This window comes from Giraffa tippelskirchi, chromosome 6 (genome assembly GCF_054371585.1).
Source record: "Giraffa tippelskirchi isolate mGirTip1 chromosome 6, T2T-mGirTip1v1.2.pri, whole genome shotgun sequence".
Taxonomy (NCBI): Eukaryota; Metazoa; Chordata; class Mammalia; order Artiodactyla; family Giraffidae; genus Giraffa; species Giraffa tippelskirchi.
The window spans coordinates 91,969,471-91,989,822 of NC_137280.1; the positions used below are offsets into that span (position 1 = coordinate 91,969,471).

The 20,352-nt window shown below is 54.3% G+C and overlaps 1 protein-coding gene across 38 annotated transcripts in view; it reads right to left on the reverse strand.

Annotated features, from left to right (window-relative positions):
* Positions 1 to 731: 731 nt before the first annotated feature.
* The window catches only part of DOCK6 (dedicator of cytokinesis 6), a 47,231-nt gene continuing 27,610 nt past the window's right edge, over positions 732 to 20,352 (reverse strand). For 2 of the 38 annotated variants that reach the window (XM_081498420.1, XM_081498411.1), the window contains 27 exons: positions 19,388 to 19,480; positions 19,055 to 19,150; positions 18,255 to 18,395; positions 14,956 to 15,069; positions 14,660 to 14,830; positions 14,165 to 14,304; positions 13,905 to 14,074; positions 11,722 to 11,882; positions 11,271 to 11,453; positions 10,499 to 10,625; positions 10,110 to 10,194; positions 9,868 to 9,964; positions 9,599 to 9,733; positions 9,141 to 9,293; positions 8,503 to 8,661; positions 8,287 to 8,387; positions 7,488 to 7,680; positions 7,257 to 7,400; positions 5,750 to 5,881; positions 5,636 to 5,650; positions 3,988 to 4,113; positions 3,800 to 3,889; positions 3,015 to 3,251; positions 2,510 to 2,653; positions 2,308 to 2,414; positions 1,469 to 1,630; positions 732 to 975 (listed from right to left, as the gene is read on the reverse strand). In XM_081498420.1, the coding sequence (XP_081354546.1) occupies positions 933 to 975; positions 1,469 to 1,630; positions 2,308 to 2,414; positions 2,510 to 2,653; positions 3,015 to 3,251; positions 3,800 to 3,889; positions 3,988 to 4,113; positions 5,636 to 5,650; positions 5,750 to 5,881; positions 7,257 to 7,400; positions 7,488 to 7,680; positions 8,287 to 8,387; positions 8,503 to 8,661; positions 9,141 to 9,293; positions 9,599 to 9,733; positions 9,868 to 9,964; positions 10,110 to 10,194; positions 10,499 to 10,625; positions 11,271 to 11,453; positions 11,722 to 11,882; positions 13,905 to 14,074; positions 14,165 to 14,304; positions 14,660 to 14,830; positions 14,956 to 15,069; positions 18,255 to 18,395; positions 19,055 to 19,150; positions 19,388 to 19,480 (3,519 nt within the window). In that variant the 3' untranslated portion in view covers positions 732 to 932. Of the gene's footprint in view, positions 976 to 1,110; positions 1,269 to 1,468; positions 1,631 to 2,307; positions 2,415 to 2,509; positions 2,654 to 3,014; positions 3,252 to 3,799; positions 3,890 to 3,987; positions 4,134 to 5,484; positions 5,651 to 5,736; positions 5,882 to 7,256; positions 7,401 to 7,487; positions 7,681 to 8,286; positions 8,388 to 8,502; positions 8,662 to 9,140; positions 9,294 to 9,598; positions 9,764 to 9,867; positions 9,965 to 10,109; positions 10,195 to 10,498; positions 10,626 to 11,270; positions 11,454 to 11,721; positions 11,883 to 13,904; positions 14,075 to 14,164; positions 14,305 to 14,659; positions 14,831 to 14,955; positions 15,070 to 18,254; positions 18,396 to 19,054; positions 19,151 to 19,387; positions 19,481 to 20,352 lie in introns of those variants that run through there. The other 36 variants (XM_081498424.1, XM_081498413.1, XM_081498429.1 and 33 more) reach the window with 31 other exon arrangements.

Genomic DNA, 20,352 nt, shown 5'->3' on the forward strand with positions numbered 1-20,352 from the left:
GTGTGTGCGCGTGGGGGAGTGTCCGACCTCGCCCCTTCCTCCAGTCTCTGGGACAGTGTTCCCCTACTGCTGCCTTCCCCGCCCCGCTGCCGCTGGGCGGCTGCGGGGGGCAGGAGGGGCGGGGCTGGCCGGAGTCCAGCTCCTGGAGGGCGGGCGGTGGTGGTAGCGGTGACTGCGGGAGGTCACCCCTCCCCCAGCCGCCCAGCGCAGGCCTGGTACACTGGGACGTGACCATCGCGGGCCGGGGAGGGAGGGGTGGGTCAGCGCGAGGCCGCAGACCTCAGCCAAGGCCTGGGCTCCACAGCCAGCCAGACCTGGTTTCCAATCTCACCACCACCGAGCCTCTAACTACTAGCTGCCTCAGTTTCCCCATCTGTAAACCGGGATAAGAATGTTGCCTGACAGTGGTGTTGATATGATTCTGTAACCATGAAGCAGCCTGTCCCTCATGCTGCCAGGCCCATAGATGGGGCAGTGTCTTTCTGGGAGGCAATTATACAGGTCTGGGCTCTGGGCAAGGGTTTAACAAATGTCACTATTATTCCCCATGAACACACATGACATTGTCATTTGTGTATTGCCTTCCCCACTAGAATGTCAGCTCTACAAGGGCAGGAATTTGCATGGGTCGTCACTGCTGTCTGTTGCACCCAACTAGCTCTCAGTATCCGTCATCAATTATTTCGAGTATGCACCTGGGACCCAGCCCCCAGGGACCACACCACACAGGCTGTTTATAAAAACCATTTTAAATTAGAAAAGACAAGAAGCATCAGTGCACACAGACGAGAACAGAGGAAGAGAGGGCCCAGCCCTGTGCATGATGTGGTCGCCTCACAGCCAAGTGGGCAGTGGGAGAGTCTGTCAGGAAGGCACAAGTAGCTGAGGCCAGGGTCCTGGTTCCTCTGGGAGTGGCTTTAGGCCCTGTGGGCTCAGAGGTCAGTCTTCCGGAAACTTGCTCTGTTCAAGGAGTTCCTGGGGGAGGGAGGAATGAAGTAGATCAACACGGTCACATGGTCCCCAGCTCCATAATGCTCTCCAGCCATCACCTCCTCCTCTTCCTCCCGCTACTTTCCTTCCCCTCCTCCTCTCCCCCTCCTCCAAAGATACTTCTATGGTCATCCTGGCTCCTTTAACGTTGGTTCTGACCCAGCCGTGGAACTGAAGATTCCTGCATAGAATCCACCACTGGAGATATGAATCATACCCATTTGACAGATGTGGAAACTGAGGCTCAGAAAAATGAAGTCACACGCCTGAGAAATAACCTAGCCAGGATCAGAAATGGTGGCTCAGAGCTTGAATATTATGTACATGTCCAAGTGTTCACATGCATGTGCAAAGCCCCGAGCACCCGTGTTGATGGGCACGTGTATGGCAGCCCCCACAGTCTGCTGGGCTTTGCCTGCCCCATCGCGCCCTCTGGGGTGGGCTGGGGGGTGGTGGGTGGGGGACTTGGGTTAGGCACCTGAGGCCAGCTGTGTTTGGTGCCAGCAGCTGGGGCAGGCGCTGGGTGAGCAAAGGCTGCAGAGCCTCCCGCAGGCGGGAATAGTTGCGCTCCAGTTCCCGATGGTACTCCTTCTGGTCTGGCCCAATCAGGGCTTTGTTCTTCCGCAGCGCATCCTCACACCTGAGGACCAGATGGCTCAGTGGTAAAGAATCCGCCTGCCAATGCAGGGGACCTGGGTTCGATCCCTGGTCTGGGAAGATTCCACATACTGTGGAGCAACTAAATCCAGGCGCCACAATTACTTAAGTCCACGCGCTATAGAGCGGCACACTGCAATGACTGAGTCCACGTGCTGCAACTAATGAAGCCAGTGGGCCCTAAAGCCTATGCTCTGCAACAAGGGAAGCCATCACAATGAGAAGCCCACGCACCACAACAAAGAGTAACCCCCACTTGCCACAACTAGAGAAAGCCTGCGTGCAGCAATGAAGACCCAGTGCAACCAAAAAAAGACAAAAAGAGAGGTGGGGAGGCCACGAGCTGGGGTCAGGCATGCAGAAGAGTAATAATGGGGGTCTGATAGGTGGATGTATTGTTGTTCAGTTGTTCAGTTGTGTCTGACTGTCTGCAACCCCATGGATTGCAGCACGCCATTCCTTATCCTTCACCATCTCCTGGAGCTTGCTCAAACTCATGTCCACTGAGTCACTGACGGTGGACATGACTTAATGGAAATCAGAGAGGCCATAAAGGGGGGTCAGGTCGATAGACTGGCTGTACTGGGGAGTCAGGTAGGCAGAGTCATGATGGGGGTGGGGGGTTAGAGGGGCCCTGTCTGGGGATGGGGTCAGGCCTACTTTTTGCAGAAGTCTTTGAAACAGAGCCGGAGCTTGTTGTGATGCCTAAAGAGCTTGGGGTCTTCTGGGATCTCAGCCAGAAACACCTGGGCTACCTCCAGAGGTCCCTGTAGGGTGACAGGGGCTCATAAGGCCGTCTGCACACCACCACCCCCTGCCCCTGGTGGGGCTTTGGGCAGCCTGCGTCCCCCACCAGTCGTGCCTGGTTCACAGTGGGCCCCACAGAGCCCTGTAGCACCATCTGCAGCATCTTGGCATCAGGAGGGTCCTGCTCAGTGGCAAAGGCCAGCTCCCGAGTCTTCTTTTGCATGTCCTCAATGGCCACCTCCACCGGGGTCAGCACCGTCTGTGGGGCAGGAATGGGCAAGCGCGGGCTGGGGCCTAGAGACACCCTGACCCAAACCAGCCCGCGGCAGCTTTGATCTTGGCTGGGGGTTCACAGGGGTCCAAGAGGCTGTGTAAGGAACTGGGTCTGGGGGCTCCTGCCTGCCTGGGTCTGGCAGGGTGAGGGTCAAGGTTCAGCTGCTTGTGGTGTGCTGCTGATAACTCTGGCCTGGTTCTAGTCCAGACTTGGGTCAGTAAGGTCTGGAGGGAGGGGTTTAAGTCTGCTGACTAGGGCCTGGAGGTTGGAATTTGGGGGTCCCCCGCCTCCCTTGGTCTGGGGTCTCTTCACCTTCCCACTCCCTGGGCCGCCCCTGACCACCCACCTCCTCCCGGTGGCAAACACGGATTCGGGTCTTGATGTAGGGGAAGGCGTGGGCTGTGCTCAGCAGTGTCTTGCGCTTATGCTGCTCTGGCAGTTCGCCGTGAGCACGCCCGTCCGGCGTGAAGGGTGTGCAGAACAGGAAGGTTCGTAGCCCATAGTTGCGGTCAAAGTAGGTCACCCGGTCCTTGAGCTCATAGGTGTCAAAGTGCGGCTCCACGTATGTGATCTGGATGTAGGCCTGGGGCGTGGGGCCCAGGGGTAAGGGTTTTAGCCCCAACACACACATTTGGGGCTTGCTGGCCTCCCACAGGGGCCCCATCCCTGTAGAAAGGGGGTTGAGCCTCCCTGGGTCTGTGGGCTTTGGATCTCAGGGATTTGGGTTCTCAGGTCTCTGTCTCATCTGGGGCTTTCCTGCCGGCTCAGGCAGTAAAGAATCTGCCTGCAATGCAGGAGACCAGGGCTCAATCCCTGGGTTGGGAAGATCCCCTGGAGAAGGAAATGGCTACCTACTCCAGTATTCTTGCCTGGAGAATCCCATGGACAGAGGAGCTTGGTGGGCTACAGTCCATGGAGTTGCAAAGAGTCAGACATGACTGGGCGACTAACACTTTCACATCTCATCTGGATGTATGGGAATCCCTGAGGAATAGGATTTTGGGGTCCCTGAGAGAGACAAGCTTTGGAGTTTCCTAGAGAAATAGGATTTGAGGGGCCACAGGATGTGGTACATGGAGTCTCTGAATATAGGATTTGGGGGCCCCTGGGGGGATGGTTGGAAACCTTCACCTTCTGCGGGTCCAGCTTGGTCTTGTCCACAGGGTTAGAATCTTTGATGATCTCGACTACATCCTCCCCGAACCTCTCCGTGTAGAACTCCTGGGGACACCGGGCTGACTCAGGGCCACACGGCTGCAGCCCCTACTCAGCCCCAGGGCTGCCCAGTGCCCTGTCCACCCCCCACCGCCAGGACGTGCCTCCAGCCGGTGTGAGATCTCAGCCAGCTTCGTGATGGACGGCTCTTTGTACACGAACTCCTGCTCGTCCAGGTCACCAAAGCGGGCACCGTAGAAGCCCACGCGGAAATACGTCCCAAACACACGCTGGGGCTGTGGGAGAGCTGCTATTGACCGGGAGGCCCCTACCCCAGAGACACGTGTCCTCGGGCCCCATGTGCAGAAGATGGGGGCATGGGTGGAGGACCAGGGGGACCCTAAGAACATCACATCACAGGCAGAGACGTGGACCTGGATGACTGTCCACTGCCCACACCCTCACTCTTTCTCCCCAGACTATCTGCTGCCCCCTCAATCTTTATTCTCATTGAACACAAACCCCGAGTTTCTGATTCTCCCTTTCGCCCCATGCAGTTCTTCCGAGTATGGATCACAATACGCAATGAGGAACAGGGCTCTATTGCTCACAACTCGCTTCTCAATGTCTGTGGGGCTGGGTATATAGTTGTTGTTTAGCTGCTAAGTCATGTCCGACTCCCTGCAACCCCACAGACTGCAGCCTGCCAGGCTCCTCTGTCCATGGGATTTCCCAGGCAAGAATACTGGAGTGAGTTGCCATTTCCTTCTCCAGGGATCTTCCCCAACCCAGATTGAACTCGCATCTCTTGCCTTGGCAGGCAGATTCTTTATCACTGTGCCACCTGGGAGCCCCGGGTATATAGTGGATGCTCAGTAAATGCACACGTGGCTGAAGAAAGTCATGGTTGTCTCTTGCTCTGGGACAGAGACTTTGGTTTCCTTGTTCCAGGGCATCCCCTCCCCTCCCTGATCTAAGTTTGGAAAGAGGGACTTCCCCTCCTCCCACCCTAGGTAGATGACCCACCACCAGAAAGGACAGGGGTGGCTCATGTTCACTCACCAAAGCGGATCCAGGTTGGGTGGGGTGGGCACCAGGAGAGGGAGGAAGGAGCCAGGGGGAGAGAGACAAAGTCATTGCAGAGGTCAGAGGTCAGAGCCCCCAACCCCCAGGGTCCTGGTTATGCAGCCCGATGACAATCATTCTATGGGTAGGGAGATCCGGGGAGGGAGGAGACCCGCCTGCCCTGCCCGGCCCGGCCCCCACTCAGCCCTCCTGCCTTGGCTCTGGTTTCCTGCCATCTTTGGCCAGAAAATTCTCCCCAAACTAGGAGATGCCTAAAAATAGACCCAAGTAGGGGAGAGGCAGAGAGGGGGAACATGAAATGGCAAATGGGCAGAGATCCTGGGGGAAGTTGAGGAGACAGGGAGACATGAGAGACCCAAAGACACACACAGAGTGAGCAAGCAAGGAGACAGGGAGAGATGGATGGGAAGAGACCAAGAGATAGAGACAGAAAGAAACAGACAGAGGGCGGAAGAGGGAGGCCCCCCTTTCAGGCAGTGACCAAGCTGGCCCTGCCCGAGGGAGGGGTGTCACTGGAGAGCTCCCAGCTGGGTGAGTCACAAGCTGCCCTGGAGATCTGGGGCAGGGAGGAGGACCTGGGGGGAAGTAGTGGGGGTGCGTCATCGGTCATCGCCCACTGAGCCCCTGTGGCCAGGCAGCCATGCTCCGCCAACGCCCCCTGGTGGTCCCTGACCACTGCTGACCAGTTGTCATGGGGGTCCCAGAGGCAGGTAGGTGGCCACTCACCTCCCAGCCGGAACTCTGTGGTGGGAGAGAGAAGGGGCAAGGTCAGCTGGGGATGGTAGGGGTCGGCAGGGGCTGGGGCTGGGGGCAAGGGCTGGGAGGGCTTCCTGGGCCCACCTGGTGCATGATCTTGGTGAAGGCCTCCTGCAGTTTGCCGTGCACGGCAGCTAGCTTCTTGTAGTCACGGTGGGCTTCCAGGATGGGGATGAGGGTCTTGTAGACCTCGTTCACGGCCTCGTAGAGCCCGCCCTGGGGATGGGGGTGTGGGGATATGTCAGGGTTTCCAGCACCTACCCTGGTCTTCTCTCCTGCCTGGAACAACCACACCCCTACCCACTCCCCCAGGGTGCCATCTTCTATCACCTCCTCCAGGAAGCCCAGCCTGACTGCATCTGCCCCAGATGGGGTACCAGCCTTTCCACTCAGCCCTTACAGACATCCTCTGTGGTCTCCACCATCCTACTGTGGACCAGGTGCTGTGTACATCTATGCTTTATCCATGTTCCTTCATTGGTAGGAGGAGTCATTTCCTTTTTCCCCATCCCTCAGACAGGAAGTTGAACCTGAGACAGGAGGGACTCCCCAGGACCAGTACCTGAATGCGAGCCCTTCTGGCATGATGCCTAAGGCCTCCACACACAACTGCCTGCTGGCGCAAGGTAATGGGCACTCCTGAGTGCCAGCCAGGGCCAACATCAAGCTTGGCACACAACAGGTGTCCTGAGCTATTTGCTGACTGTCCGAGGTCTGTGTCCACCATTTGGCTTATTCCCAAGGCCTTTGTCTCTGAGACTCCAGCAAAGTAACAATAAGAAACACAACATCAAAAAAACCTCTAGGGGCTTCCTTGGTGGCTCAGTGGTAAAGAATCCACCTGCCAACGCAGGAGACATGGGTTTGATTCCTGATCCAGAAGGATCTCACATGATGCAGAGTAACTAAGCCCGTGCACCACAGCTACTGAGCCTGTGCTCTACAGCCTGGGAGCCGCAACTACTGAAGCCTGTGCACTACAACTAGAGAAGCCATCACATGTACCACAACTAGAGAATAACCCGTGCAGCAATGAAGACCCAGAACAACCAAAAAATAAATACAAATAAATAAATAAAATTTAAAAAAAAAAAAAGGAAAAAAAGAAGGTTTAATGCAAAGAACTGAAACAGGATGATAAACATAGGTGGTCACTGATTGCTGGGTATGAGGGGTGGTGGGGACACAACTTTCTTTTATGTGTTCTTGAAATTTTCCATAACAGAAAAGAATTTTAGGGACTACCCTGGTGGTCCAGTGGTTATGACTCTGCACTCTTACTGCAGGGGACCAGGATTCAATCCCTGGTCAGGGAACTAAGACACCCAAAGCCTCCAGGCGTGGAGAATTTTATTTTTAAAAAATAAAAATTTTTTTAAAATGGTCTCTAAACACACTCAAGCCTTACCCATGTAACAAGAGTTTTAAGGGGAGAAAGGCAGGAAAGTGGTTTCAGAGGGACCCAAATCCTTCTCCCCCACAAGTCTCCCACTCAGAAAGCATCCTTGCAGCAGCTCCATCTGGAATCTCCGGGAGCGGGTATGGGGCCCAAGAGTGGAAGTACACTGCTGCCCCGGGCTCTGGGCCTCACCATGGTGAAGTAGACGGCTGCCTGCTCCAGCAGCCCCACCAGTCCCGTCTCCGTGAAGTGCTTCCCGGAACAGAAGCCCTCCTCGTCAGGTGAGAGAATGTCGTCGGAGATGGCGGACTCCTCCAGCACGTTGGACGAGATGTTCTGGGGTGGGAGGTGGCCTCAGAGCCTGGTCTTTTACCTACACGCGCCACACCCCCGCCCGTCACTACCCCCACCCCCGCCACTTACTTGGAAGGAAACGCAGCCCACAGGCAGGTGGCGGCTGTCCTCCAACAGTGCAAGGTACTCGGCCACCAGGGCGGCCGCGTGCACCATGCACTGCGCGGCCTCCGCATGGTTGCCCAGCTCTGCATGCTTCCCCGCCATGTTCTGCAGCCACGTCAGCCGCAGGTCTGGGGAGCCCTGGTAGCCCCGGGCAATCCTAGAGCCCAGGTGAGGGTGATGGGAGGTGGGAAGAGGGTGGAGACTCCCCTTGCCCCTCACTGCTCGCCCCTCACTTGTCCATCCTCTTCTCCTGTTACCCCAGCCATCTGCCCCAGACGATCTCCTCACCTGAATCTTCATTCACCTATCCCTCCCCTCACCTGTCCATCCCCTTACCTGTCTTCTCACTTACTGTTCTACTCATCTTTCTTCTCAGCAGTCCTCCTACTTGTCTCCCACTGACCAGCCAATCTCCTCACCTGTACCCCATTCACCTGTCTCACCTGTCCAAATCTCACCTGTCTTCCCATTCACCTGTCCTTGTTCTCCTTTGTCATCCTGATCTGTATGTTCCTCTGGTACCCTTTTCTTTTGCTCATTTACCTGCCCTTACCTTACTTGTGCCCTCACCTGTCTTCTCACTGCTCCACTCACCTGTCCTCCCTCTCACTTGGTCTTCATCCGTCTGCTCTCCTGGTCCCTCATCACTTGTCCATCCTTACTTGTCTCTCTTATTACCTGTACGCTCACTTGCTCCCTCCCACCATCTCCTCTCCCCTCGCCTGTCTGTGAATGGCTGACGGTCCCGACCGGCCCTCCTCACCTGTACATGAGGTCAATAAGCATCTCCGGGTCTTCCTGATGCTCCTTCATCTTCACCGTGTCAGTCAGAATCATGTGCAGGTTGAACATCAGGTCCTGGACCTGGAGTGGGGGAAAGGCCGGGAGTGATGTGGCCAAAGGGGTGGGGTCGGGGGTCAAGCAGGGTGGGGCAAAGACCCTGGCTGTGGAAGGTGGGGCCGGGACCCCGGGGGATCACCTGCTCAGCAAAGGTGCTGTCCCGCAGCCCCACGTCCTCCTCGGCATAGGTCAGGATGGTCTTGAGTGAACGTCGCAGGTGCTCTTCACTGAAGTTCTGTGTTGTTCCCACCAGGGATGACAGCGACATCGTCACTTGCATCTTCACGCGGGCAAAATTCTGGGTGGGCCGGGAAGAAGAGCACGCCTGCCTGTGGGCCTTGGAGCCTCACACCAGGCAGGGCCTTCTCAGCCTGCTGACATCACCCCTCTCCCCTTCTGCCTCGCGTCTGTTTGACCCAGACTCCTGGTCAAGACTGCCCTGGTAGTCTAGTGGTTAAGAATCTGCCTGCCATGCAGGGTACATGGGTTCAATCCCTGGTCCGGGAAGATTCCACATGCCATGGGGTAACTAAGCCCATGCACCACAACTACTGAGCCCACGTGCTGCAACTACTAAAGCCCACAGGCCTAGAGCCGGCACACTGCAATAAGAGAAACCACTGAACCGCAACTAGAGAAAGTCCGTGGGCAGGAATATAGCCCAACCTGGCAAAAATAAATAAACAAATACAACTTACTAAAAAAATTAATAAAGAACCCTAATCAACGGCCCTCCCTGGAGTCCTGTGTAGACCATGCCCCCCGTTCCCCACTTACGTTGCCAATCTCGAAGTTCTGGCGCATGAGGAGGTAGAGGGAGGCGCTGGCATGGGTGCGGATGGCGCTGATGCGGCTGCCGCAGTGGCGCAGGAGCCTCAGGCAGAGGTCAGCACACAGCTCCGTGTCCTCCTCAAACAGCAGCTCTGGGAACTGGCCCCCGCCCCCAGGTGAAACAGACACCAGTGAGCCTCTCCCTGTTCTGACTCAGACGGTTCCCCATGGGGACTTGGGCAGAAGCACAGGGCTCTTCTGCCTTCTCTGGCCAAAACCAGCAGGCTCTGGTGTCTGAGCCAGTTTAAGCCCTTGCTGTGTGACTCCAGGTAACTGACTCTGCCACTCTGATCCTCAATTCCTCTGCAAACTGTGGCTAAGGAGTGTGTCTGGGCACACAGCAGGTGCTCAGTGACTGGGCGGTGACTGTTACTCTAAGAGGCGTGGCTGTCAGAGGTACTCACCTTGGATACCAGAGCCCGCTGTGTGGCCAGGCCATGCTGCAGGAAGAGGGCACTCTGGGCGCTGCCCAGACTGTATAACACGACCTTCAGTACCGCGCCTAGGATGCTCTCCCGGGCCTCTGACAGCATCACCGTCTGGCAGGCCAGAAATCCACCTCTTAGAGACTGGGGTGGTTATGGAGTCAGGGAGGTAGAGGGATTCTGAAGTCAGAGATCACAAGGCCCATTGGTGGGGTCAGAGGTTATGGAGATGCTGGATCAAGCCATACCTGCACAATGATCTCCAGTGTATCCAGGACCACCAGGCTTGCCTCGGTTGCCAGGTTCCCGTCCACCAAGGCCTCGTGTTCCATTTCATCCTTGGTCCTAGAGGGGATGGGAGGGGCTTGGGAGGGCCTCTCCTGGCCAGACTCCTCCCCCGACAGCTGGGCGCTTTCCCTTTATCTGCCCTGGGGGCGCAGTTCTCTGGAAATTGATATAACCCCTGTGACTATGTCCCGCCTACACCCACTTGTCCACACGGTCCGAAGTTTGTCTCCAGTGTGTGACGCTCTTCCGCCAGCGTACATTCTCCTGGTTCCCGAACGGGCTCCTCTCTGAGACACACAGGTGGGTGTTCACACATGTGCAAAAACATAAGGACACAGGTGACCATGAAAAGATACACACATGGGATCCCTGTGAGGACACTGGATGATGTGGATGCCTGCAGAGTGGATGTGGTTAGACATGAACAGGGAACACAGAAACCCATGTGCCATGTGTATAGAGATAATGTGTGGACTTCTGGGAAAAGTGAGCCAGACAGATAGGCAGGGATGGCTCCCGTCTTGGGGACCCTTTTACAAAGCGTGGGAGGCGCTGGGTGGGGACATGTGTGGGGGTACACCCTCCTCTCACCACGGCTCCGCCGCACCATCTCCTGTCGGGCTCCGATGGTGCCCAAAATAGCTTCCTCCAGTCGGGCCTTCATGTCCAGCGATTTCTTGAATGTGAGGCTGTTGATGCGTTCAAAGGCCTTCTTCCCCTGGGGCGGCAGAGAACAGGTTCAAGGTTGACTCTGTCCTTTTCTGTGGGCTAACCTGGTCTGCTTGTTCTGGCCCTACCCCTCCAGGAACCTGTGTTCGCAAACATAGTCCTCCCCTTTACAGCAAGCTCTCAGCACCTCCCAGATTCTGTTCATGAAGGAAATTCTCCTTTTTTGCTTTGGTTCAGCACGTGCTCATGTGCCAGTTGCTAAGTCATGTCTGACTCTTTGCGACCCTTTGGACTGTAGCCCACCAGGCTCCTCTGTCCATGGGATTCTCCAGGCAAGAATACTGGAATGGATTGCCATTTCCTCTTCCAGGGGATCTTCCCAACCCAGGGATCGAACCCACGTCTCTTGCGTCTCCTGCATTAGCAGGTAGGTTCTTTACCACTGAGCCACCAGGGAAGCTGAGAAAGGTACACGGACTCTTATTATTGCTTGATTTCTATCAGGAACTTCTCTCAGAGGGAAAACTGTAGGAGCAGTTGGTTGGTAACTTACATCACTGAAACAGTCTACCCCTACCCCCTAGCAACTGGTGCACAGTCCACCCCTTCACACCAGCCCACGTCACTCCAGGCCCCCCCACGATGTGTCCTCTACCTGCCCCCTATGCCCCAGTCCCCTGCCCGACCTTCGAACCTTGTATTCAAAGGCAGCCAGGCAGAGGTACAGCAAGTCCAAGACACGACCCAGCTGAGGGAGGGTCAGGTCCGCAGCCCACCGCTGCAGCAGGGCCGGCTCAGCGTTCTTCAGGACCCATAGCACACACACCAGCAAGGTTCGGCTGGACTCAGCAGAGAGGGTATAGCCTGAGCGAGCAGCCTGGGGTCGGAGAGGGGACAAGGGGTTCAGAAGGAAGAGAGTTGCCCTTCGTTTTCTCCATAGCAAAGTGAGAACTGCCCGATTGGTACTTTATTACATAACTTCTATTACTGGGTTATTGGCACATGATGTCCAAAATACAACAAAAAATCACAAGACATGTGAAGAGGTAGGAAGATGTGATTGATAAGGGAGAAAAGACATTAGACACAGGCACAAAGATGATCAGATGTTAGATGGTGTCTCTGGGGACAAAGCCAGTACTCACCGTCACTGGGCCCTGGGAGATGCTGGCCCGGGAGCCAGGGGCCAGGGGGCCACCTGCAATGGCCATGGCCACTGAGGGGTTGATGGTGCCTCCCACATCCCCTTCCCCTTCTGTGTCTGAGTCAAGTATAGAGGCCAGTCTTGAGCGTTGACCTGGGCCCTCTGGGACAAGAGAACCAAGAGAACTCGGTTAGTTCTGTCTCTCAAATTTCAGCTCAGAGGTCACCTCCTCAAGGAAGCCTTGCCTGATACCAGCCCCCAGACCAGGGTGCGGTCTCTATAGTTATTGACTCCCAGAGCTCACTTATTGTATTTGCAATTAGATACAGTCATCGTGCAACTAAGATCCACAAAGGCCTGGACTATATCTATCTGCTCTGGCCACTCTACGCTCAACACTTAGAACATGGCCTGGTGCACAGGACCAGTCATTGTAAAGATGATGATGACGATGACAATAGTAACAACCATAATAATAACTGCTGCTGCTATTATTATAGCATCAACTGACACGTACATCGCATTTCTTATGTATCAGATGGTGTTCTAAGCACTTTAAAAATATTAACTATTATTCTTCAACACAACCCTATGAGATAAGTACTTTTATCATCCTTACTTTATGGAAAAAGGGACTGAGGTAAAGACAGGTTAAATTACTTGCTTGGGGTCACGTAGTAGGTAAATGGTAAAGCTAGAATTTTAACCTAAACAGTCTGGTTCCAAAATCTATGATCTTAAAAGATTATCCTCTCCACTCACCCCCAAAACAGTATCACCAGAGAGAGTTGCTACCAACAAATACAGAATAGGTTTCAGCCTAGAGATTCTTGAGATAAAAGGTCAACTGAATTTTACTTAAGCTCCAGCCCAGTTTAACATGGATTCCTGACTGGATTGAGGTGATCAGCCCCTTATCCTATCTGCCTAAGAGAAGGAAAGACGAACCCTCACTGGGAAAAGAGGACATTGCCTCAGTCCTGATGGCCCTTTTACACACAATGTCCAAAGTACAAGAAAAAAATCGTAAGACGTGAAGAGGCAGGAAAATGTGATTGACAGGGGAGAAAAGACAACAGAAGCAGGCACGGCACAGAGATTGATCAAATACTGAAGTGAGCAAACAAGGACACTGAAATCAAAAGTAGAGGACTTTCCTGGTAGTTCAGTGGCTAAGACTTTGCACTCCCAATGCAGGGGGTCTGGGTTCAATCCCTGGTCAAGGAACTACATCCCACGTGCTGCAACTAAGAGTTCATGTGCTTCAACTAAAGATCTCAAATGCTGTAACTAAGATCCGGTGCAACCAAATAAATAAATAAATAAAATTAAAAAAATAAAACGTAGAAAAGATGCACAAACAAGGGTAAAAAGATGGAGAATATCAACAGACAGCTGAAATCTACAACAAAAAACATCAAATATTACAAGTGAAAAATAAAACATCTGAAATTCAGAACTCAACAGAGGGTGTTAACAGAAGACCAGACATAGCAAAAGACAGAGGTAGTGAGCTCAAACACAGGCGAAAAGTTTCCTAACTCATGCACAAGAGAGCAAACAGAATGAAAAGCAGAACAGAGCACAGCAGACACGTTTAACAGGATCATAAAGGTCTAACATACGTGTCATTGGAGTCCCAGGAGGAGAGAAGAGAGAAAACGAGGCAGAAAAAAAAAAAAAAAATCAAAAGATAACAACTGAGAGTTTCCCCGAAATGACAAAGGGCATCAACCCACCAATTCCAAGTCTGTGTGTTTCAACCACAGTGCACACTTGTTCATCAATGGTGCTGGTGAATGTGCAAATTAATGAACACAAGGCTCCAACTGCCCTCTCACCCTGATGTTCCCCACCTCTCCCTCCTCCCACCTCTTTCTAAAAGATAATTCATCTCCCGTTTATTGTACACTGACAGTAATCCAGTCCTACACCTCCCCAGATTTTCACAAAATCCTAGGAGTAGTTGGTACCACTGTCCCCATTTTACAGGTGAGAAACCTGAGGCTCAGCAAGGTTAATGGCTTTCTTGAGGCCCTGTGGCAGGACTTAAAAGCTGCTCCTCTGACCCTAACACCCATGTTTTAACTCCTTGCCCACCTTTCCCGACCTGAGCCTTGTGGGATCAATCAGGTCCCCAGATGGTGGAACCCACCCCGCCCCGCCCCACCCTGCCCTGCTGACCGGCAAAGTCATGCAGCCGTGGCAGCGTGTCCCGGGCGAGTGACAGCAGTGGCAGGTATAGCTCGGCCACCCGGGCCTTCACGGTGGTGTCGGCATAGCGGGGGTCGGCGTCATGGCCACAGAGCAGGCTGTGGACAGCACAGATGGCCTTCTTGTGCAGCAGGGACGCCCTGTAAAGTAGTGAGGTGCTCAGGATGGAGTGTGTGTGGCTCCTGGACCCTATCCCCCACCCCGGGGGACCAGACAGGGCCTGCACTCACCCTTCGGCCTCAGGTTCCATGGCTAGGGCCAGTTCCGTCAGCAGGAGCCCAGCCAGGAAATGCTGCTGCCGGAAAGGCCCGCTCAGCTCGAACATGCTGATCACCTTGGGATCTGGGGCCTGGCTGGAGAAGGTGGAGCTCTGGAGAGGATGGGAGACAAAACAGGGGATGAGGGGATCAAGGGTCAGAGGGGAGAGGTCGGGGTAACTCATCTGTGAGATGACAGAGGGTTGAGTCTAAAATCAGAGATCTTAGAAAAGGCAGATGGGGTGCCAGTCTGGGAGTTAGGATTTAGAAGTAAGAAATCAGAAGCTGGTCCTCCCGGGAAGTTGCTGAGAATGCAGGGTCAGAGGTGAAGGGTCAGAGAGAAGGGGTCAATCCCTTGAGCAGTGGCCTATGTGTAAAATGGACAGAGATGAGGGAACCACAGAGGAAGGGCTGAAAGGCAAGCGGTCGATGGATCAAGAAGAGGCGGCAGAAGTGAGGCCAGCCCACCTGGGACGTGGTGGAGGATACAGAGGGCGAGGGCGAGGCCGGGGGCGACAGAGGGCAGCAGGGGAGGTTGAGGGTCACGTAGTGCTCGTGGCTGCACAGGATGCGAGTGAAGTCCATGCGCAGGGTCAGCAGCACTGCCAGGTTGGGGGCCGACTGCAGCCGTGTGGCCACCTGCAGGGGAGGGGTTGGCAGGTGACATTACATGGTTCTGCACACCCCCCACCCATGTCCCCCAAAGGACTGCCAGTCCCCCCACATTCCTGCAGGTGCACTGTGCCCACCATGCCCACTCCTACCTGCTTGTAGTGAGCCCGGACAAGGCTGAAGACGAAGCCGCGGTCCACCAGGGACAGCAGATCGCTGAGGAAGAAGGCCAGGCTGGCGTTGAGGCGCTCGGCCAGCTCCGCGTCCTGGGGGCACAGGGCCTGTCAGCCTACGCCCACTTGCCCCATCGAGCCTCAGTCCCTGCCCTGGGCCTGGCTCTCACCAAGGCCACCAGTGACCTCCAGGAGCAGAGTCACTGCCCCAAAGCCTTGGGTCTCCTTGACATGCCCTTGTCTCAGCTCCAGACTCCTGGCCTTCCTGGTTGTCCTCCTCTCTCTGACTAGCCTTTCCCTCCCCGCCAGGTAGGTGTCTACTCTCCATCCAGCTCTGTTGAGGGCACTCTTTTTTCTTCTCTCACCAGATTTTACTTATTTATTTTTACAAGTATTTATTTATTTGGCTGTGCTGGGTCTTAGTTGGAACATGTGGGATCTAGTTCCCGGGCCAGGGATCAAACCCCAGGCCCCCTGCATGGGGAGCACCGAGTCTTAGCCACTGGACCACCAGGGAAGTCCTCTCTCTCACCAGATTTCAGTAAGACAACACAGACGGCAGGGACTGGCTGCTAACTCCCCCATATCCTCTCTTAGGTATTGGGGCCCTTTCTCAGAGTTCAGAGTAGGGACTACATTTCCCAGCCTTCCTTGCAACTGAGAACAATCACGTGACCATATTCTGGCCAATGGAATTTGAGAAAAGTGATGTGGCAGGTCCTCCTGTTCCCACCACCTTGTAATACCTGATATGGTGGGTACTATGATGAACTGAGACGGCCAGGCCCACACTGTGGAGCTCCCTGCAACCCACTTACACTCAGGAATAAACTCTGGTCACATTTAAACCGCTTGTGATGATATTCAAGCAAATTAACCTCTGGCCTAACTGATAAACAAAAGTATTCCAGATAGTTCTACATGTTCAAAGACAGAATGCTATTTCAAGAGAAGCCTGGGGAATCCCCTGGTGGTCCAGTGGTTAAGCATCTTCCTGCCAATGCAGGGGACACAAGTTCGATCCCTGGACCGGGAAGATCCCATGCACTTCGTAGCAACTAAGCCCATACTCCACGACTATTGAGCCTGTGCTCACAATAAGAGTTGTTCATTCACTAGGTCGTATCTGACTCTTTGCGATCTGATGGACTGCAGCATGTCAGGCTCCCCTGTCCTTCACTGTCTCCGGGGGTTTGCTCAAATTCATGTCCATTGAGTCAATGATGCTATCTAACCATCTCATCCTCTGCTGTCCTCTTCTCCTTTTGCCTTTAATTTTTCCCAGCATCAGGTTCTTTTCCAATGAGTTGGCTCTTTGTATCAGGTGGCCAAAACAAGAGAAGCCACCACAATGAGAACTGAGCACTGCAACTGGAGCGTAGACCCCTGCTTGCTGCAACTAGAGAAAACTCATTTACAGCAATGAAGACCCATCACAGCCAAAAACAAATTAAGTAAATAAAAGAGAGGGAAGCCTGAAGGATGAGAAAGAAGGAACAGTAAGTGCAAAGGCCCTGGAGCAGGAAGTGCCCAGCAAGTGGAGGAACAGCAAGAAGGCTGATATGGCCTCAAGGCCCAGCTGCCTTCCTGTTCTCTTGAGTTACGCTATGGCCTTACAAGTTAGCCTCAAGCGTTCTCAGGTCCTGTGACCCAGAGACAAAATACAAAACCCACCTGAGCTCTAAGTCCACAGGAGGGCAGAGACAGGGTCTGTCTGCTGCATGGAGCCTGATATAGTTGGATGCTCCATAAATGTCCAGTGAAGGAACGACCACTGGGACCCGTCACCGATGCCCCCCCAGTGGCTGTGACGAAGCTGCTCCTCAAGGGTGCTGTTCTTCCCTGTAGCCCTCTTGAAGGGGGATTTCCTCATAATCTGGAACTTAGCTCTTAGGGAGACTTTAGTGCAACCAGGTCAAGGCCTTTGAGATCAGCCCAAAGGTCACGGGGAATTGCACAAGAGCCAGCTTGGGCTGGACTGGCATTTCAAACATCTGGAAAATTCCCATCAAATACAGAAGTCCTCTTTCTCTTTGAAAATCAGACATTCTAGACTTCCCTGGTGGCTCAGTGGTTACGAATTCACCTGCCAATGCCGGAGACATGGGTTCAATCCTTGATCCGAGAGGATTCCCACATGCTTTGGAGCAACTAAGCCTGTGTGCCACAACTACTGAGCCTGTGCTCTAGAGCCTGAGAGCCACAACTACGGAGCCCATGTGCTGCAGCTATTGAAGCCCGCATGCCCTAGAGCCTGTGCTCCACAACAATGAGAAGCCACCACAATGAGAAGCCTGCGCACCACAACTAGAGAGTAGACCCCACTCTCCACAACTAAAGAGAGGTGCAAGCAGCAATGAAAACCCAGCACAGCCCAAAATAAATAAATTAAATAAAGTTATAAAAAAAAATCAAACATTCTGGCCACAGCCAGTGGGCACATGCCCTCTGTCCACCAGAAGCCCTACTCTCCCAACTGAACCTGGTGGTGAGGGTTCAAATCTCCATTCTGCCCCTTCCCAGTCATGTGATATCAGGTTATTAGTCATTCTCTGCCTCAGTTTCTAAAGGGAGAAAACAATAACACTAAGTTCATGAAGCTGCTGGGAGAGTTTAATGACAGGATCCACCTAAAGTATTCAGGTACACAGCAAATGCTCAACAAACACACAATTTTATTATCATTATTATTGTCTGCACAGCTCCTGTGAGCACTAGAATTAGTAATTCAGAGTTTGGATAATTGTCAAGGTCTCAAATATCAATGTCCATTTACTGAGTACTTACTGTATACTGGCACTGTGCTAAGGGCTAATGGATCTGCCCTGCCACCTCCCTACCCTCCCCAACTCTCATTCCCCTCCTTGGTTCACTCCACTGCAGCCACTCACCTCTTCACTGCTTTCTAAAGGAGGCAGGTTCTGCCTCAGGGCCTTTGCAACTGCTGTTCCCACTGCCTAGAACACTTTCCTTGGATATCACATGGACTGCTCCTTTACCTCCTTCAAATCTCTCCCTAATCTCTCCCTAGCTCTATGAAAGCAAGGAACTGGGTCTGCTTTGGTCACCACCGTCTGTCTCTAGTTCCTAGCCTAGGGCTGTGCACACAGTAGGAGCTTTAAGAAACAGATGTTGAATGAACAGACCCATCCAGTGAATATGATTTGTGGTCTTGTAGCCAGGAAGCACCGGACAGATTGGCACCCCACCTGGCTGGCTCCATGTCTTCCCTCAGCACCCCTGCCCCCTACACACCGTGGAGGCCCCACGCCCCTCACCTTGTGGACGCGGGTGATAACCTCCAGGCCTACAGAGCCCACCAGGGCTGCGATGTCGTCCAGGAAGCGTCCAGGGAAGCGAAGTTTGCGGGGTGTGTCCAGCTTCTGACCCAGAAGCAGGTGCAGAGTCATGCTTTTCACCTGGGGGCCGAGCGAGAGGATGGGGGGGTGGAGGTGGAGGTGGCTGGCCAGAAGGGGGTGGAACTTGGGGGACTGTGAGTGATAGCTTGAGATGGGCTAAAGGTGGGCGTAAGGGATCCTGGGACCTGACCGTGTGGGCGAGGCCTGAGAAGGCCATGGGTGGGGCCTAAGTGAGGGCTAGCTAGAGGGGCAGGAGGCTCAGAGAGAGCATGCGTGGGGCTAGAAATGGTCTCCAGGGGTCAAAGTTGGGTGGTAGGAATGAGGGTGGAGCTTCAAGGCCCACCAGATTGAGTTGGGGGTGGTTATAGTCAGCAGGACTAGTTCAAGGCACCTCTTGAAGAGTCTGGGGGCGTGTTCAAGTCTGATCTCAATAGTTTCCTTCTGTCTCTTGGGGATGAGGTGGGTCTCCTCGCTAGGCAGAGTTTCTCAATGGTGTCACAGGAAAAGTGGAGGGAGAATCCTTCACACAGGGGAGGGGGTTTCAGGTTAAGTTTCGGGGGCTCTCCAGGGAGAGATTCCCTTAGGCATCTCTTATCTCCATGTGGGGGTCTCTCGGGGCCATTTCTCAGGGGGCTTAGGTACACTCTCAGGGGGTTTCTCTCCCTTAAGAGAGTCTCTCCAGGGGCCCTTGCTCTCGGGCAGGGAACAGGGAGTCTCACCATGAGCTGGAAGAAGAACCAGGCGTGCTGCAGGACGGCTTCGCGCACAGCACTGCCGCTGACCACCCACTGCAGGGCCAGCTCCTCATGCAGCAGCTGGGGGGCAGGGGCAGGGGTCACGGAGTGCAGAGGTGCCCAGTGTATACCCCCAGTGGACAGGGGAGGATGCAGCTGGATGGCTCGGGGTTAGAGCAATGGGAGGCCATGCAGGAGGAGAGGGGCCAGAAGGAGTCAGTGTGCCCTTTCCCTGGCTCTCCAGACCCCACTGGGCTTGAGGGGTCAAGGGAGCTCTGGACCCCAAAGTGGAGTCACCCACCCCCTGCCTCCTACTACCTTCTGCACAGTGGGTCTCGGCTGGGTGGTAGGCGGGGACGAGGAGGAGCTCTCGAGGCAGGAAGAGGTTCGGCTAGAGCTGCGGTCGATGGCCTATGATGGGATGGCGAGGGGATGGGATGGTGGGGGTAGGGGGTGGTTAGTGCAGGTACGGATGGAGAAGAGAGACGGTTGGCGGCATGGATGGAGGAGGTGTGCCCATGTGGATGGACAGTGGGGGCGTGGATAGAACAAGCAGTGTTAATAAATAAAGACAGCAGTGTGTGGGTACAGACGGAGAAGACATGAAAGTGATGGAAGAGATGAGAATAAGCAAGACACAGTAAGGAGGCGACAAGCAGGGTGAAGGGGACAGGTGAGGATGTGGATGGGAGCCCATCGGAGGTGAGCACGGATGGAGCAGGACCCAGCAGACAAAGGTTAAGAGAAAAGTGGTGGTTGTGGGGCATGTAGGTGGAGAGAATGAGATCAACATAGATGGAGAAGATAACGTGGTCAGAGGCAGGGAGCACGAGTGGGGTTGAGGGTGGAGGGTGAGTGAGTCCATGAGTTCACGGATGGACAGAGGGCAACAAGGTGGAGTGTGAGTGTTGACAGGGGCGCAGAGTACAGACAAAGAGGATTAAAGGGGAGGATGGAGGAGGAGAAAGAAAAAAAAGAAAGATAAGGACAGAGGAGATGAAATGATGAGAGGCAGCAGGAGCAGCCGAGAGCTCCAGGTTCCAGGTCTGGCCCCACTCCAGCCTTACTTGGGGCCTCAACAGGCCTCAGCATCCCCATCTGTGCAATGGGGATGGAGTGCTCAAGCTCCACTCTCCCTGCCTCCTTTGCTGGTCAGAAGGTGAGGCCACTGACAGGGAGAGGAGATGACCCAATGATGGAGCTGGCCCAGCCCTGGAAACTTCCAGGCCCTTGCCTCGAGCATGAGGGAGCCCCCACAGCTCCCACAGTCCCAGCTACATGCC